This window comes from Mustela nivalis (genome assembly GCF_964662115.1).
Source record: "Mustela nivalis genome assembly, chromosome: 2".
In the NCBI taxonomy this organism is placed as follows: domain Eukaryota; kingdom Metazoa; phylum Chordata; class Mammalia; order Carnivora; family Mustelidae; genus Mustela; species Mustela nivalis.
Genome location: NC_139021.1, coordinates 128,191,340 through 128,205,112, shown reverse-complemented (window position 1 = coordinate 128,205,112; position 13,773 = coordinate 128,191,340). Strand labels below are relative to the sequence as shown.

The following is a 13,773-nucleotide window of genomic DNA, read 5'->3' as shown; positions in this document are numbered from 1 at the left end:
TTATTTTGTTGGGTCTAGGAGATAGATTTAGGTTGTAATTCTTAAGGCTATTGTGCATGAGAAAATGGCTATTGGTGAACCTCTTAACCACCCAGCACCTAGATCTAACCCTCCTCTTTGCTCTCTTCTGCATTCATGGTAACTGTCATCAATGTCCAAGAAGATCTTTACAATATTTTTCCTATGTTTATTTTATTATATTTTATTCAGGTATAACTGACATATAACATTAGTTTCAGGTGTTAATAATTGACTCTATTATATATATAAACCCCATCTTCTTTATCCATTCATCTCTTGGTGGACATTCAGGTTCTCTTGCCATTTGCAATGATGTGGATGGAACTAGAGAATATTAAGCTAAGCAAAATCTGTCAGAGAAATACAATTATCATATGACCTCTTTGATATGAGAAATTTCAGAGGAGAGGTAGAGCAGGGGTTCATGGAGGGGAAGGAAGGGTAAAATGAAACAAGATGATATCGGGGAGGGAGACAAAAATGAAACAAGATGATATTGGGGAGGGAGACAAACCATAAGAGACTCTTAATCTCAGGAAACAAACTGAGGGCTGCTGGGGGTGATGCAGATTGGGGAGGGATGGGTGGCTGGATGGTGGATATTGAGGAAGGTATACGCTCTGGTGAGTGCTGTGAATTATGTAAGACTGATGATTCACAGTCCTGTACCCTGGGGACGAATAATACATTATATGACAATTTAAAAAGTGAAGTTATTATGACAAATCTAGTTAATAATTGAAATTAATATTATAATCTTGCCTTAATGTGTTGTATTGAAAGAAGTATAAGATAGTCATTAAAGGCAGATTCTGTGGCCAGATTGCCTGATGTCAAATACCATCTCTAATAGTTATCACCTGTGTTATTTAATAAAAGATATATTTACCATCTCTCTCCTTCAGTTTCCTCATCTGCAAGACAAGGATAATTATAATAATTATAAATGTATAGTGTTATTATAATGATCAAATAAGTTTGCATATGGAATAATGTCTAGCACATAGAAAATGCTAAATATATTAGTTATTGTTATGAAACAAAATTTATACTAACATTGTATTTATCTACTAAGTGAACGAAAACATCATGGGACTTACTTTATATAAATGTCAAAGAGAAGAGGATTGAAGAGATAGGTTTTGGTCTTGAAAAGGGTGTAATATTATGTTATCAAAAATTTAGGGGTTACAAAGTGTAAAACATATAATGAAGATTTTTTGTTTTGTTTTTAATAAGTGGCAAAAAATGCCAAATGTTTTCAAACATATTCTCTTCCTCTGAAAAGACAAAATAAGTTTCTAAAACTATTTATTTTATCTTTTTAAACCAGATCCCTACCTAACTGAGCTATTACTGACCAGCTGTATCATCTCATTTCTTGTGCTGATCAAAAGAGAAAGAAAGGAGAGGTGGATGCCAGAAACAGGGTGAGGATGTGGGAGGAATAAGAGTCAAGGCTGGGGCAGCATCAAAAATAGTGGAAAGGTCTATGTTGCACCAATAAATTAAGTTTCAAAGGTACCACTTTCACTTGCCTAAAAAATTTTTCCATGGCCTGAACATTGCTGGGTTGTTGCAACCTTTGCCATTATACCTTCTAGCTCATAGTTAATGATTAGTTGCAAGACTCCCTACTCCAGAGCTAGATCTGCTCTCTTTTTGGAGGAAATAGATTATTATTGCAACCACTATTTATCAAAGGTTTCTGGTATCCAGTTTCTTTAAAATATTTCTGAAGTTTATCCCATCCTCCTCTGGGTATCTTTCTGTGTCGGATCCAAACTCAATGATTGAAGACAAAATTTGCTGACAGGAGATCCTGAGAACCCATTATGGAAATGAAGACAGCAAACAACCTTTGAATGTGTTTCCCAATTTAAAAAGCCTTCATTACATAGCACGTCTCAGGCTGGAATGTTAAAAATTTATCATAGTTTCAGTAATTGCGGCTTCCTCTGCAAGCTTGGCATGATATGGAATCATTTGTAAAATGTGTATTTTGTTTGGCACTCAGTAGGAAGCTTGCCAGACAATACATTTAATTAGGAACATGAAGAAGAGAATAATTGTGGTCTGTCATAACGTATTACTTTTAAGTTCTACACGTGTCTAAGATAGTGGTCTCATAACAACATATGAATTTAAAGCTAATTTCCCTTTCATCAGTCTAGGGTTTTTATATGGAGAAATATATTAATTTGATGGTAAAGTGTACATTAGCTGTATTCTTTAGATGTAATTCTTTGTTCCTTGTTTAAGCTATAGGAGTGTTCCCTGCTCTCCCTAGAAACAACCTTTGGCCATTGTTTAAGACCTGGAAAATTGATACATTGCCTTTCAAGCTTAGACAGCTTTATTTAAGCTCAACTTTCTCTAGAGATGCATGGAAAAAATGAAACGCGTTGCCTTTCTTGAAGATAACCATGTCCATAACATCTAGTTCTGCCTGGTGCATTAAGTAAATTTGATAAGAGCAACTTAAACATTGTCATAATTAATGCCAATTTTTAAAAAAATTACACAGCGACATATATCAGCAGTTTCGAAGAGAAGTATGGTAATAAGCATATACTGAGGCCAGGTTTTCATTGTGTAAAACATGCAGTTCCATTTTTTTCAGGAAAACTTTCTCATAATGAATTTGAGAGGCATCACGAGAAAAATGCAACAGAAGGGCTGTTTTGGCATACAGGGCACAAGCATTTTGGTGTCCGGGTTTCTAAGTATGGAATACTATTGTCATTTACCTTTGCATGAATCCTCTTCATCTTTTATTACTAGCCAGGGACAGTCTTCTTTGTGAGGAGAGATTTTCCTCTAACAATAAATCTTATTTAGATTTCACATGAGGGCATCTACTCTCAAGACCCGTCCAAGGTATAAATAAGACAAGGATAGAGATTGTTTACATTCCTCTTCTCTTCTAATGGCACTGTATTTTGGCCTCTCAGAATCTTCCTTTTCTCACACTGACGGGCTTAATCTTCCCCAGAGCCTCCCTCCCTCACTCTGCTTCTTTCAAAGCATCACAGCACTTACTTTTGTGAGTGATTCCTTCAGGGTCTCATTTTGTGCCATGACAAGGAACAGACACCAAATTGGAACAGTCAGTGTGTTGACAGAAGAGAGTAAGGAACTGGAGATAGGGAAAGGAGAGCTTGAGGTGTATGCAAGCTCCATATATTCAGGTAATCATTTATTTTTGAGGAAAGAGAAGATAGAAAAGAATATCTCCTTATGTGATCCCACAAAAGTGTAAGAAGTACACTTCTTTCTTCTTACCTACCTTGTAGAATCCATAAATGATCCCAGGTTTTATTCTGTGGCCTTTGGAACTAAAATTAAAGTAACAATGAAAGCAATAAGAACTTGTGTTACTGAATACTTGTTTTTTAAAGCCATGTTCTGAGCACTTTTTAGACATTAGCTCATGTAATCCTCAGAATAACTCCATGCAGTGTGTGCTCCTATTACCACCAAGGAAATAGACACAGAGTGGCTGTTTATCTTGCTTAACTTGCACAAAACAGTAAGAAGTGGTCTGTTTTTGGAAACAGTCCAAGATAGTGGGACTCATACTCAGTGTTACTATGATACTACAATGAATTAACTGTGGAGAAGATACAATGTGGCAAAAACAAAATGCAATCGACTGAAAGATGGTTTAAAAAAAAAAAAAAGATTATAGGGGCGCCTGGGTGGCTCAATTGCTTAAGCATTTGCCTTTGGCTCAGGTCATGATGGAAGGGTCATGTGTTGGGCTCCCTGTTCAGTTGGGAGTCTGCTTCTCTCTTTCTCTCTCCCTCTGCATCGCCCCCTGCTTGTGCTCGTTGTTGTTGTTGTTTTCTCTCTCAAATAAATAATGTCTTTTAAAAAAGAATTATAAAGATAAAGATTTAAAAAGTAGACTTGGTGATGAAAAGGCAATGTTTAACATATATAAAGCATCCAAAATCTCATGTTGCCTCTTAGAATTAGGAAAAGACCTTCAATCTGAGATATCTACTATTAAAAATACCTGGGAATGAAGATCAAATGGAGTTCACCTCTTGTCATTATTTCCTGAATCTCAACACGATGGGACTTCCCTTTTTATTTTTTTCCAATTTTTATTTAATACCGGTGTCTAATTGGTTTCTCTCCAAAACTGAAGTATATAAAGCGAATGGCCAGTATTCAGAGGAGCAAATCTCATGTGTGTGTGTGTCTGCGTGCATGTGTGTACTTGTATCTTAGAGTAAGACCCTACAATTTACAGGTATTCTTTTACTTTAAGGGGCAAAGGACCACTAAAGCATACAACTGATGTGATCTATGCAGCTAAAATGATATCAGAATCAGGATCAAGGATGGATGTCCTTGCTCGGCAGATTGCTAACCAGGTGAGTTCTCTACAAATGGACATGATGAAAGTCTGTGCTACTTGCTCTCTGCCATCTGCCACTGATTGTAAAACAAAGTTGGATTTTTATGTGATTGTATTGGTTTTTCCTAAATTATTATTTAAAAATCTTACTGCATAATTAATGGGTAGTGGACAATCATTCTAAGGCAGCTTAATTATTTCTTAAGGCATTATTATTATTATTATTATTATTTAATGCTTTATTATTCCTTAGATTTTTTTTTTAAATTTATTTTTTATTTTCAGCATAACAGTATTCATTATTTTTCACCACACCCAGTGCTCCATGCAATTCGTGCCCTTTATAATACCCACCACCTAGTACCCCAACCTCCCACCCCCCACCCCTTCAAAACCCTCAGATTGTTTTTCAGAGTCCATAGTCTCTCATGGTTCACCTCCCCTTCCAATTTCCCCCAACTCCCTTCTCCTCTCTAACTCCCCATATTCCTTAGATTTTTGAGCTTCAAAGATATATTAAAATTATTTAAAATACCAACTTTTTGAGTTTTAAATAAACTCAGATTACTTTAATGGGCTCTAAGACTCAATGTTAGTTTTTTTTTTTTTCTTAATACCTTAGATTTCTTATTTTGCTTTTCAGAAATCAGTATCTTCCAGTATTCTATTATGTTAGGATTTTAATGTTGACAATATATTCTGGAATTCTGTATAAAATTCTAAGACAAATAGTGATAGTAGAATACTAAAGTGAAGATACAAAATGCAGAAAGCATATATTCCTTATGGAGGCAAATGCTAAAGTTTCTAAGCACTTGGGTTCCTTCCTTTCCTTTTTTGTTTCATCTTTTTAACATTTTTAATTGTAGTTGACATACAATATTATATTCATCTCAGGTGTACAACATAGTGATTCAACAATTATATACATTACAAAATGCTTACGCTATGAGTGTAGTTGTCATCTGTCTCCGGACAAGGTTGTTACAATATTATTAGCTGTATTCCCTATGTTGTACTTCTCATCCCTGTGACTTATTTATTCTATAACTGGAAACTCGTACCTCTTAACTCCCTTCCTCTATTTGACCCATCCCCCCACTCTCTTCCCTGTGACAACCAACGGTTTGTTCTCTTTTTTGCTATGTTTCTTAATTTTAAATTATTTTAAAATTTTATTTTTTTATATTTTAATTTAAGTATAATTAACATGCAGGATTATATTAGTTTCAGGTGCACAATATAATTGTTTAACAATTCTATACATTACTCACTTTTTTCAGATTTTTCTTGTCTTTGTTACAATTTTTTGAGCAACAGCTACATTATTAATTACCTTTAGCTCAACATTAATTGAAGAATCTGTCAGTGACTTTAGTTAATGTATTGAGAAATATACTTAATGTTTTAAACTAAGGTATAGTATTGTATGTTTTTATAGTATTCACCTTCATAATATATATTTATTTTCCTTTGGGAAAAAAAGCACTTTTCTTTTTGATTTTGCAACTATTCTACATCATTTCTTGCTTATATACTTTGAGGGAAACTTTATTGGGCTGCTTTTTATTATGTACTTTTTTTATTCTCTGGTTTTTGAAACATGATCACCTTTAAAGTGTATTATTAGATATTTCTAGATATGGGGAAAACAAACAAGAATACTGACAGAGACAAACATTTTAAAATATTTCTTGAATATACATATGTATATTTTAAGTATCTTGCTATTTTAAGCATTATAAGCATTTTATTAATCTTTTTAGTATATAGTATATATAATATAAATAGTATATAGAGTATAAATAGGTGATTGAAACACAAATCCACTGATAGTTTTCTGATTATAGAATTTTTTGCATTTACTTTTATGAGAGAGACCAAGTAGAATAAGTGAAACCATAATGCATTAGACAGATTTATGTGTGCTGGTAACTTTTAAAATATTTAATATTTCCTGTCAATGTGCTTCTGTTTCTCTTAGAATGCAGCTTTCAAAGTTCAAAAAATTGGGTCACTTGGAATTTTTTTTTCTTATGTTGACCTTTTTAAATTGCATCAGATTCACCTCACTATAGGTACTTTTATAATGTAGCTTTATTACATTATATTGTTGTTTTTAGCTTGATCCAAATCACATGGAAGAAAGTAAATGTATTGTCTTGCTTCCACAGCTTTCACATTTTAAAAGAAGGTTAAAGAAACAGTCATTGAACAAGGAAAAATTATAGATGATCCTCTTTGGCTCTTTCCACTTCATATAGGAGAGTAGTTTCAAATCACTTTTGTTCTGAACAAATAGGGTTCTGAAGAATCAAAAATGATAATTATGAAGCTGACTCTTATTATAGAGATCATCTGGGGAGATTGTCTATGACTGTGCTTCTGATATTTGATAGATTAAAATTTCTAAAAATAATTAGATAGCAAATAATATCTGAAATTTATTGTGGAATGCAATTGAATAATAAAAGTAAGACAATTGTCAGTGTCTGTGTATTACAAAAAGTATCTGCTGGAACATTGGTTGCTTTCTATTTTGAACAACCTAATTAATTCAAAAAAAATTTAACAATTTTTGTGATTCTTCCTAGTCTTTTACTACTAGAGTGTGAGAAGATCAAACATCAACCACTTTTCAATTCCACCCACCGGACTTAAGATATCCAGATCTATATATAGTGTTAAATTTAGTTTTATTCTCTAACATTTCAGGTTAAAATTCTTATGCAGAGAGAATGAAGAGAAATTACATTAATTGAGCTTCCTAATTCTATCTACTTGGACTTTCTTTTTTCCTTTTTTCTTTCTTCATTCAGTTTTTTCACCCTTCTTCCTGTCTTGCTTCCCTGAACGTATGTTTATTGTGTGTAATCAAATATAATTTACTACTCTGGCTGTACCCTAATTAACTATTTTAACATTCAGAACTTTAATATAAACTCACTTGTCCCAATCAGCCAGCATATTTGGGGCTTTAGAATTGTCTTGACATGGTATGGTAGGTCCTTTATGCCATTCAAGACATATTGCTTAAGTTCTGTAGAATTCTAGCACAAATTCTGTCTCTATTAGGCAGTATATTCCTAACAGAGAAGATGTCGTTAGCTATCACAATTCTTAAACATTCTACCTATGAATAAAGAGAATGATATGTTAGAGAAGCACTCTTCTTACAAATCCAAGATTCCGGACTCTCAGTATGCATCTCTTTCTATTCCTCAACCCTCCACTGTAATTCATTATATGAAGTAGATCTTCTAAATTAGATGAATTGAATAACACTTCACAAGGTAGGAAACATACATAGATCTCAATTACTTAGAGAAGCTGTATATCTCAAAAAGGAAAGTGATGAAGAGTAACTGAAATAAAATGAATATCTGCTAAGGTGTTTTACACGAGGACAAAAGTAGTCTTTCTTACCTCTGAGTGGTGTGTCTGAGGCCTATAATATTCCTTCACTGTAATTTTTCTGAAGAAAAGATATATACAGCATCTGCTGGGTACTCCCACCTAATCATAACTGAACACAATTAAAATGAAATTTTAGTGTAAAATATAATGAAAGCCAATGCTAATTCAAGATAGGACAGCATTTAAAACACAAGATAAAGTACCACAAGCCAAACTGTACACAATGCATTTAACTTTGAACAAAACAACTGAAAAATATAATTTATATTTTTATTTTAACAAAATGTTGTCAGTGTCTAGCCTCATTTGAATTATTTCCCTGCTGATGTTATGAGAGTCAAAAATGTATTCTTTAAAAATCATTATTTTTTCAGTGTTCCAAGATTCATTGTTCATGCACCACACCCAGTACTCCATGTAATATATGCCTTCCTTAATACCCACCCCCACCAGGCTCACCTACCCTCCCAACCTGTATCCCCCGCAAAACCCCCAGTTTTAAAGTATGCAAAAAAGAAACTTCTGAAGCATTTCTTATATCATTCTAATATGTCCCTTAAGAATATATTCTAGATGCAACTTGAAACAATATTTGTATTTTGATGCTATTATCTACCTGAAATTTATTTTGAGCAGATATTGATAGCTAGATTTCTCCTCCAGATTAATAAATCTTATAAAAATAAATGCATAGCAGTTTCTCGGGAATTAAATAAGGATAGATACTAAATATATATTATCTATTTGTGTCTTCTTTGAAGTATAGTTGATACACAGTGTTATGTTAATTTCAGATGTAAACCTAGAGATTTGAGAACTGAATTTGTTATGCTGTACTCACTACAAGTGTAGCTACCATCACCATACAATGCTATTACAATACCATTCACTATATTCCCTATGTTTGTACTTTTGTTTTCCTCTTATGCCATCATTGGAAGCTTGTATCTCCCACTCCCCTTCACTCATTTTGTCCATTCCCTACTCCTTTCCCTCTGGCAGATATCAGTTTGATCTCTGTATTTACAGAACAGTTTCTGCTTTTGTTTGTTTGGTTGTTTGGTTAGTTTTTCAACTGCACATATAGGTGAAATCATATGGTATTTGTCTTTCTCTGTCAGACTTATTCCACTTAGTGTGATACCCTTTAGGCCCATCCGTGTTGTTGGAAATGGCAAAATCTCATTCTTTTTTTATAGCTGAGTATGCTAATGAGCAGCAGTGATTGGGCATAGCAAAGAGGAAAAATGTTCCAAGTGTGCTGAGATTCAAGGAGTTGAATCATCCCAAATTAATGACTGGCCAAATTTAATAGATGGGAGAGAGAAAGACAGCATTCCTCACTGAGATGGTTAATAGAGGGGGAAAATGGGTTTAGAGTAGGCAAAGTGGGTTATGAGATAGTTGAAGAATGTGTGTGTGGAGTATGAAGTGATGAGACAAATGATGGACTGGGCAAATCCATGTGTATCTTCTGAAAACAGGGCTGGGTGACAAAGATTTAGTTATTTGCATTTTGTGATACTTGAAGCCATAACAGTGTGTACTATGGTGCAAGAAGAGGGTGAGAATCAAAAGATGTCCAAGAACAAAATCTGAGAATGTCAATGAGGCAATGCTGAAAAAATTTTAGAACTCAGGGTCATGAACAGGAAGAGAGATGAGATTATAAAGGTGTGGGAGGGCTTTTGTTCTGAGGCACATCGTGTTGAAAGATGAAAGAATAGAAAAAGAAGACATGAAAACTGCAGAAAAAGATGGACTCATTTGGTCATCTATGATCCCGAGGATGATGAAATGAGACAGCGTCTGAGCTGGAGTAGAAGCGGAGAAATGAACGCTAAGGGAAGGGAAAGGTCATGGACTCGAGCCCTTTGCTATTTCTGATTGCTTGAAATTTCTGTTCTAGAAATTCACAATGACACCTAATACTTTTTATTAACAAACTTTGCCAGCATAGCAGAATTTAAACTGCTGTCTTTAATTGCAAAGCCATTTTAAATGTGCCTTAAATAAAGTTTATACTCCAGTACGGGCACACACACACACACACAAATTGTGAAACTTATGGAATAAAGATCGTTAAAATTATTCATTTTGCTAATTCACTCTTAAAATTCAGACTGAAAGGTAATAAATATTTTTTTGCTTCTACTCTCATTGTGAAATGATGTATTCTGTGTTGGTACCAAGCATCTTGCTAGAAGAGTGAAGGCTGGTTTAATGTAAGAAAACCACCTAGGCTGACGTGCCATCTGCTTTTCTGTAGTGAGTGTCCCAGTGGTTAAAAAAAACTTAAAAAAAAAAAAATCTATGCAGTAAAATGCTAACCAGATGTCCTGGTCAACATCTCATCTTAATAAACTGGGAAATAATAACCAATGTGTGTTATCATGTTCTACCACTTGATTTGCCTAACAGTCCCAAGCAGTGTTCTTTTAAAAGTTTTTTTTTTTCCATTGAGAATGATATTTGCGGTGGGCTTTTCATAGATGGCTTTGATGATATTGAGGTATGTGCCCTCTATCCCTACACTTTGAAGAGTTTTGATCAGGAAGGGATGCTGTACTTTGTCAAATGCTTTTCAGCATCTATTGAGAGTATCATATGGTTCTTGTTCTTTCTTTTATTGATGTGTTGTATCACATTGACTGATTTGCGGATGTTGAACCAACCTTGCAGCCCTGGAATAAATCCCACTTGGTCGTGGTGAATAATCTTTTTAATGTACTGTTGAATCCTATTGGCTAGTATTTTGTTGAATATTTTCGCATCTGTGTTCATCAAGGATATCGGTCTATAGCTCTCTTTTTTGGTGGGATCCTTGTCTGGTTTTGGGATCAAGGTGATGCTGGCCTCATAAAATGAGTTTGGAAGTTTTCCTTCCATTTCTATTTTTTGGAACAGTTTCAGGAGAATAGGAATTAGTTCTTCTTTAAATGTTTGGTAGAATTCCCCCGGGAAGCCATCTGGCCCTGGGCTTTTGTTTGTTTGGAGATTTTTAGTGACTGTTTCAATCTCCTTACTGGTTATGGGTCTGTTCAGGCTTTCTATTTCTTCCTGGTTCAGTTGTGGTAGTTTATATGTTTCTAGGAATGCCTCCATTTCTTCCAGATTGTCAAATTTATTGCCGTAGAGTTGCTCATAGTATGTTCTTATAATAGTTTGTATTTCTTTGGTGTTAGTTGTGATCTCTCCTCTTTCATTCATGATTTTATTTATTTGGGTCCTTTCTCTTTTCTTTTTGATAAGTCGGGCCAGGGGTTTATCAATTTTATTAATTCTTTCAAAGAACCAGCTCCTAGTTTCGTTGATTTGTTCTATTGTTTTTTTGGTTTCTATTTCATTGATTTCTGCTCTGATCTTTATGATTTCTCTTCTCCTGCTGGGCTTAGGGTTTCTTTCTTGTTCTTTCTCCAGCTCCTTTAGGTGTAGGGTTAGGTTGTGTACCTGAGACCTTTCTTGTTTCTTGAGAAAGGCTTGTACCACTATATATTTTCCTCTCAGGACTGCCTTTGTTGTGTCCCACAGATTTTGAACCGTTGTATTTTCATTATCATTTGTTTCCATGATTTTTTTCAATTCTTCTTTAATTTCCCGGTTGACCCATTCATTCTTTAGAAGGATACTGTTTAGTCTCCATGTATTTGGGTTCTTTCCAAACTTTCTTTTGTGGTTGAGTTCTAGCTTTAGAGCATTGTGGTCTGAAAATATGCAGGGAATGATCCCAATCTTTTGATACCGGTTGAGTCCTGATGCAGGAAAGAATGTCCAATGGAAAAAAGACAGCCTCTTCAATAAATGGTGCTGGGAAAATTGGACAGCCACATGCAGAAAAATGAAATTGGACCATTTCCTTACACCACACACAAAAATAGACTCAAAATGGATGAAGGACCTCAATGTGCGAAAGGAATCCATCAAAATACTCGAGGAGAACACAGGCAGCAACCTCTTGACCTCTGCCGCAGCAACATCTTCCTAGGAACAACGCAAAAGGCAAGGGAAGCAAGGGAAAAAATGAACTATTGGGTTTTCATCAAGATCAAAAGCTTTTGCACAGCAAAGGAAACAGTTAACAAAATCAAAAGACAACTGACAGAATGGGAGATGATATTTGCAAACGACATATCAGATAAAGGACTAGTGTCCAGAATCTATAAAGAACTTAGCAAACTCAACACCCAAAGAACAAATAATCCAATCAAGAAATGGGCAGAGGACATGAACAGACATTTCTGCAAAGAAGACATCCAGATGGCCAACAGACACATGAAAAAGTGCTCCATATCACTCGGCATCAGGGAAATACAAATCAAAACCACAATGAGATATCACCTCACACCAGTCAGAATGGCTAAAATCAACAAGTCAGGAAATGACAGATGCTGGCGAGGATGCGGAGAAAGGGGAACCCTCCTACACTGTTGGTGGGAATGCAAGCTGGTGCAGCCACTCTGGAAAACAGCATGGAGGTTCCTCAAAATGTTGAAAATAGAACTGCCCTATGACCCAGCAATTGCACTATTGGGTATTTACCCTAAAGATAAAAATGTAGTGATCCAAAGGGGCACGTGCACCCGAATGTTTATAGCAGCAATGTCCACAATAGCCAAACTATGGAAAGAACCTAGATGTCCATCAACAGATGAATGGATCAAGAAGATGTGGTATATATACACAATGGAATACTATGCAGCCTTCAAAAGAAATGAAATCTTGACATTTGCAACAACATGGATGGAACTAGAGCGTATCATGCTTAGCGAAATAAGTCAAGCAGAGAAAGACAACTATCATATGATCTCCCTGATATGAGGAAGTGGTGATGCAACATGGAGGCTTAAGTGGGTAGGAGAAGAATAAATGAAACAAGATGGGATTGGGAGGGAGACAAACCATAAGTGACTCTTAATCTCACAAAACAAACTGAGGGTTGCTGGGGGGAGGGGGTTTGGGAGAAGGGGGTGGGATTATGGACATTGGGGAGGGTATGTGCTTTGGTGAGTGCTGTGAAGTGTGTAAACCTGGTGATTCACAGACCTGTACCCCTGGGGATAAAAATATATGTTTATAAAAAATAAAAAAATAAAAAAACATGTTAAAAAAAAAGTTTTTTTTTCTTCTTTTTTCTTTTTTAAGATTCACTTATTTATTTAAGAAAGAGAGAGCTCAGTTGAGCAATAGGAAGGGTAGAAGGAGAAGAAGAGAATCTCAAGCAGACTCCCCACTGAGCACAGCTACACAGAGCTTGATCCTAGGACAGGAAGACCATGACCTGAGCCAAAGGCAGATGCCCAACCATCAGAGCCACCAGGTGCCCCCGAAGAAGTATTCTAATAGCAACTTTAAGTGAAGGAAATAATTGCCTTTCAAATATTTATTTAGATTCACCTAAAAATACAGTCTGAAAACTTCTAACCTTTTCATAAATTTAAGGCAATTATTTTATGTAACTTTTCCTGTCTGAAAATTCCTTGACTATTTCTATCATCTGTGCTGAAGTCATTAAGGTTGAGGCATGAATAAAATCTTCTAATGTTGGAAATATATCAGAATCTATCTGGGACTGGGCTGAGAAATGGGGCTCCATGACAATAAAGTTGCTCCCTTATAATGTACCTCCAATGTTGTATTAAAGCACTTTGATATACTTACTACTGTTACTTCCACTTTTATCTTTTATGCCCATTTAGTGTCCAGATCCATCATGCAAACAAGATTTGTTGGCCTATCTGGAACAGATTAAGTTTTACTCTCACCAACTGAAAATCTGCAGTCAAGTTAAAGCTGAGATCCAGAATCTGGGAGGAGAGCTCATCATGTCTGCTGTGAGTACTGCCTGCCATTTACACCATCACATGTAAAGGATTTTTGGAACAAAGCAGTGACACCCCTCCTTACCTCACCAAATCTTTTAGGTCTATGTAGGTTAGAATAAACTGAGTTGGAGTGTATTAAATTGC

At 35.2% G+C, this 13,773-nt stretch overlaps 1 protein-coding gene across 3 annotated transcripts in view; it reads left to right on the top strand.

Moving 5' to 3' along the window:
- The window catches only part of CTNNA3 (catenin alpha 3), a 1,840,263-nt gene that overhangs the window by 1,771,167 nt on the left and 55,323 nt on the right, over positions 1-13,773 (top strand). For all 3 annotated transcript variants that reach the window (XM_082714750.1, XM_082714748.1, XM_082714749.1), the window contains exons 16-17: positions 4,301-4,406; positions 13,504-13,638. In XM_082714750.1, the coding sequence (XP_082570876.1) occupies positions 4,301-4,406; positions 13,504-13,638 (241 nt within the window). The remainder of the gene's footprint in view (positions 1-4,300; positions 4,407-13,503; positions 13,639-13,773) is intronic.